The 4,475-nt window shown below is 39.4% G+C and overlaps 1 protein-coding gene across 1 annotated transcript in view; it reads right to left on the reverse strand.

The window, feature by feature from the left end:
- Positions 1 to 850: 850 nt before the first annotated feature.
- Positions 851 to 4,475, reverse strand: part of Ppat (phosphoribosyl pyrophosphate amidotransferase) — a 34,817-nt gene continuing 31,192 nt past the window's right edge. The window contains exon 4 of the mRNA XM_026785018.1: positions 851 to 2,978. Coding sequence (XP_026640819.1) covers positions 2,695 to 2,978 — 284 coding nt within the window. The 3' untranslated portion in view covers positions 851 to 2,694. The remainder of the gene's footprint in view (positions 2,979 to 4,475) is intronic.

Here is a 4,475-nt window from a genome sequence, read left to right on the forward strand (position 1 = left end):
TTCAAGAGTGCTGTCCCTACTCTCCTTCCCTCCCTGAAACTTGATACTACTGTGGTGTTTGTCTGTTTCTGTCTCCCTAGACAACCAGGCAGTTGAAATCAGTGTGTACATTCTCACAGCCCTTTACATGTGATTATGCATTAAAGCTTGTGTTGCTTAACAGATTCTTTCTTCTTCTTTTTTTTGTTTGTTTGTTTGTTTCTTGATGTTAACAGTCCCGGCCATCCTACAGCGCACTCCACAGACCAGGTTGGCCTTGAACTCACTGAGACTTACCTGCTGCTGCCTGCTGAGCACTCAAATTAAAGATGTGCACCATCACTGCAAGGAGCTTGTTTCTTTTTAACACTGCATAGGACCCCATTGTCTAGATTGGGGAGGAGGGATCCACTTTCATTTCCTTTGCATTTTTGAAGATCTTTGAAGACTCTGAACACCCAACCATGGCTCCCAGTGTTTCCAAAGAAACCTTTCTGTATGGTGCTGATTCAGCATTCTACTTTCAAATTACTTTACTGCCCTCCTACTTGGCATAAATTTGCACAGCTCATTTTCATTTATTTATTTTTTTAATTTTCGAGGCAGGGTTTCTCCATAGCTTTTTGGTTCCTGTCCTGGAACTAGCTCTTGTAGTCCAGGCTGGCTTCGAACTCTCAGAGATCCGCCTGCCTCTGCCTCCCGAGTGCTGGGATTAAAGGCATGCGCCACCACCACCCAGCTGACCACTATTTTTAAAAAGCACACATGGAAACATACTTATCACATATATTTATCACCAAGAAAGATCACAAAAAGGTTTTTAAAAAAGGATTACATTAGTTTCTGATGTTAACATTTTTTCATTTTTTTCTGCATATTGTACTCTAGTTATATATATTTAAAGCAGATAAAAGAAAGGCTTGAAACAGGTGAAAAAAATGTTAATTTAATTCATATTGAGAAACTAGTGAAAAAAAAGGTCACAGTGAAGAAATAAGAAAGCTGTACAATTATCAAACGACCACAACATCATTTCCCTTTATAAAAGTATCCCAATAAAACAAAATAAAAACTATGGAAAACACAAAGTCAAATTAGAGATTTTGGTTTTAATACTTTCCCTGAGTTTCTTTTTAAAACATCGAATTTAAATAAGGCCATTTTAAAACTGACCTAAATAAAGGCTTACCCTCCAGCCCACCATAGTAATGCATTTAATATACAAGGCTCTGCCCACTGAAACGGCCCTAGGGCTATTCAAAGTCAACCTGCCTGCAGCTGTCACAGGAGCACTTCAGACACCAAAGCACATGACCTTAAAGTACTAACAGTTTATCTTGACTGCTATTCTGTAACACGTGAGACTATATACCAGATGCAGACTAATAATTTCAGTTATTAATAAATACTATGTTTCTAAATGGGTTGGGAAGCTACAGCAATTTTGGCAACAATATAGAAATAAATGCTTTTGCATGTGACAAGTTACACAAACATGAGTTAGTAAGCAAATCACTGCAGTCCTCTAAATCTGCATCATAAAAAACTTGAAACTAAAATCTCACTAGATCTAACAAAACAAAGCAGAAAAGACATGGTTATGAGCTGACTGACACTTAGGTACAGGCAAATAATTCCCCAACAGTAGCTGTCTTAGCCATTAAACAAAATCAGCCCCTAGTATGTTTCTATTTGCTCAATTTCAATCCTATGTCTGAATGCATACAAGAATGCATGACTGTAAACTATCAAGCACTCAATTCAGATAGCCAAATCTAATCAAATTAAGGACAAAGGCTTACTTGGAATTCAAATTTTTGTTTTCTACTTCCAATGTACTTAGTTATTTGCTAGGCTTGTATCCTAAGGTACTAGATATCATCGATCACATCTTCGAGTCCAAGCATAAGAAAAAGAAGGCCTCAGATACATTTTTCAATCATTCTGGTGCATCCCAAAGAGACAGCAGAGGTCTGCAAATCTGAACATTTCCCTCCATCCCAATGAAAGTGAAAACTTACTTAGCAAAAGCTAACGACCATGCGCTATTAAAACATAAGGGTAAAATGATACCTCTAAACACCTATGTATGGCGTGTATTCACGTTCCTGCTGTGTATTAGATGCTTTAAAGAAACGGGGGCTCCGAGGCACAGAAAGACACTTTTAATCCTCAGGCAGAAAACCCAGATTGTCCTTGAACCCAAGAATCCCCTGCCTCAGCTTCTCAAGTAGTTTTTATTTCTTTCCTTTTTGTTTTTGTTTCGAGTTGTCCATTGATCCCCAGAACCACAGATGTGTGTGCTGAGGAGGGGGCGGCCACTCCTTCAGACTAGACTACAGATTAGATCTCTATGGGGCACGAGGAATTCAGATTTTTCCTGAACATTATAAAGCCCCTTGTCCTGTGTATATTACACATCCCTAATCTAACCTCTTGCAAACCCTTCAAGCATGGGCCTGGGAAATACCATTCACCTCCTGCCTTCTCCTAGGTGGGAAGTCAATCCTTGTATAAAAAAAAATTCCGTACATGTTGTATTACATGTAACCATCATGATTCAATTATAGCAATTTAGTAACCTCAGGAATTCTCAGAGCTTATAAAGGTATACACACACAAGCAGGTGGTATCTCTTTTGTACCAACTGAGTAACAGATAGTATATAAACCACTTCTTGATCAAGTTCAGTCTCAAGACACTCCATCCAGGCAGCTACCATTCCAGTTCCACAGGGTACTGCCCGGTGAGGCAGGCTGTACAGTGTCCCGTCTTCTCAAAACATTCCAGACCATTGCCATTTTCTTGAATTGTAATATCATGTCTTTTCACTTTCTGCTTCTCGAATTTGATGTCTTGTTGCACAGATGAAACCAGTCCTTCCACCGACAGATACTTAACACTGTTTGCTCCTGCAGGAGGAAAGGGAAACGTCACGAGCTTTTGCTCCAGGGAGGAAAACACGCTCCACCACAGCGCGGCTACAGAAAGCATCGTTTATGTCAGCATGGAAAGTCTCCTTCAGCTTTCCTGAAAAGGAAGCTGCATGCGATGACTTCTAACCTGTAATCCCAGTTTCTTGGGAAGCAGAGACAAGATGATCTCTAGGTCAAGTCACCCAGGACAGTTCCAACCTTTAAAAGGAGAGGGAACGACCTGAGAATGAGGCCTGGGGATAAAATGCTTGTTTAGAAGCAGTAGTCCCTGGATTTAATTCTGTGTGTGTGTGTGTGTGGGGGGGGGGTTGGTTCTAATTGTGTGTGTGTGTGTAGTCATTTCTCTTCTGATCTTGCTTTGACCTACATCTAATATAAAATAAAAAATACCCTAGCACTTTTACTTTTTAGAATAGTGTTCAATGTCTACTTAACATATAATAAAAATAACTTTTTAAATACAGGGTTTCACATTGATTTCTATGGCTCAACAAATATATACATACGTACATGTACAGACAGTCCCATATACATACAAACATACAAAGAAAACATAGTAAGCTAAAATTGGGAACGTAGGTGAAGAGCATGGTAAAGTTCACTGCACCACCCATCTACTTCTGCGTAGATCTGGAATAGCTAACCTACACTGTGTATAAGTAGAAACAATGGAATTCTGGAAAGGATGCGATTATGAGGGAGACCCTTACAGGAGTTTCCAATACAGGCAGTACTCCACCAGGCATGAAATTTGGATTTTTATTTCTAGCTATTAATGATGTAGTCCACACAATTTTTTCTGAGTATATTATTTCCAAACTGGTAAAGGTAAAAACCATGGAATAAAGTGTATAAAGTATTTTTGAAGAATGAAGAAAAATCACTACACACAACTTTGTATATGTATGTATAAAAGTAAACTGTTTTGCTTTGTAAGATGTAAGGGGGCTTTTGCTAGAAGCCACACACCTGAAGTCAGGCTAGTGGAAATGTACTCGCTATGAGGTAATCATGTTAGTTTTCCATGATGTAGTTCTGATATAAACAAAAATTCTCAATACTGGATTATCGTGATATTTTGTTATTGATCTAACAAAAAATAGCTTACCTGAAGATCAGAACTAAGTCACTAGTTAGCCATAGAGGCCAAGTAGAGGCACACACCTTAATCCCAGCACTCAGGAGAAGGAGGCAAATGATCTCTCTGCGTTCAAGGCCTGGGCTACACAAGATTCAATCTGTCTAAAAGAGAAACAGTTCATACAAAGGTGATCCCACTTGGTACCACATGACTTTAAGGGCAGCACTAGGGAGGCAGAGACAGCAGTGATCTGTCTGTGCGGATAAAAGAATATAGGCAGGAGGAGACAGCACAGAACAGTCTGAGGGTGCACAGAGAGAGATTCATCCTGAAGAGTCACAGAGACAGGATCGCCCCTTTGGTATGAGTGTTGGTGGAGATAAGAAAACTCTAGTGGCTGGCTGCTCTGCTTCTCTGATCTTTCAGCATTAACTCCTATATCTGACTTTGGGTTTTTATCATTAAGACCAATTAGAATA

The sequence above is a fragment of the Microtus ochrogaster genome, linkage group LG1, assembly GCF_000317375.1.
Source record: "Microtus ochrogaster isolate Prairie Vole_2 linkage group LG1, MicOch1.0, whole genome shotgun sequence".
NCBI lineage: Eukaryota > Metazoa > Chordata > Mammalia > Rodentia > Cricetidae > Microtus > Microtus ochrogaster.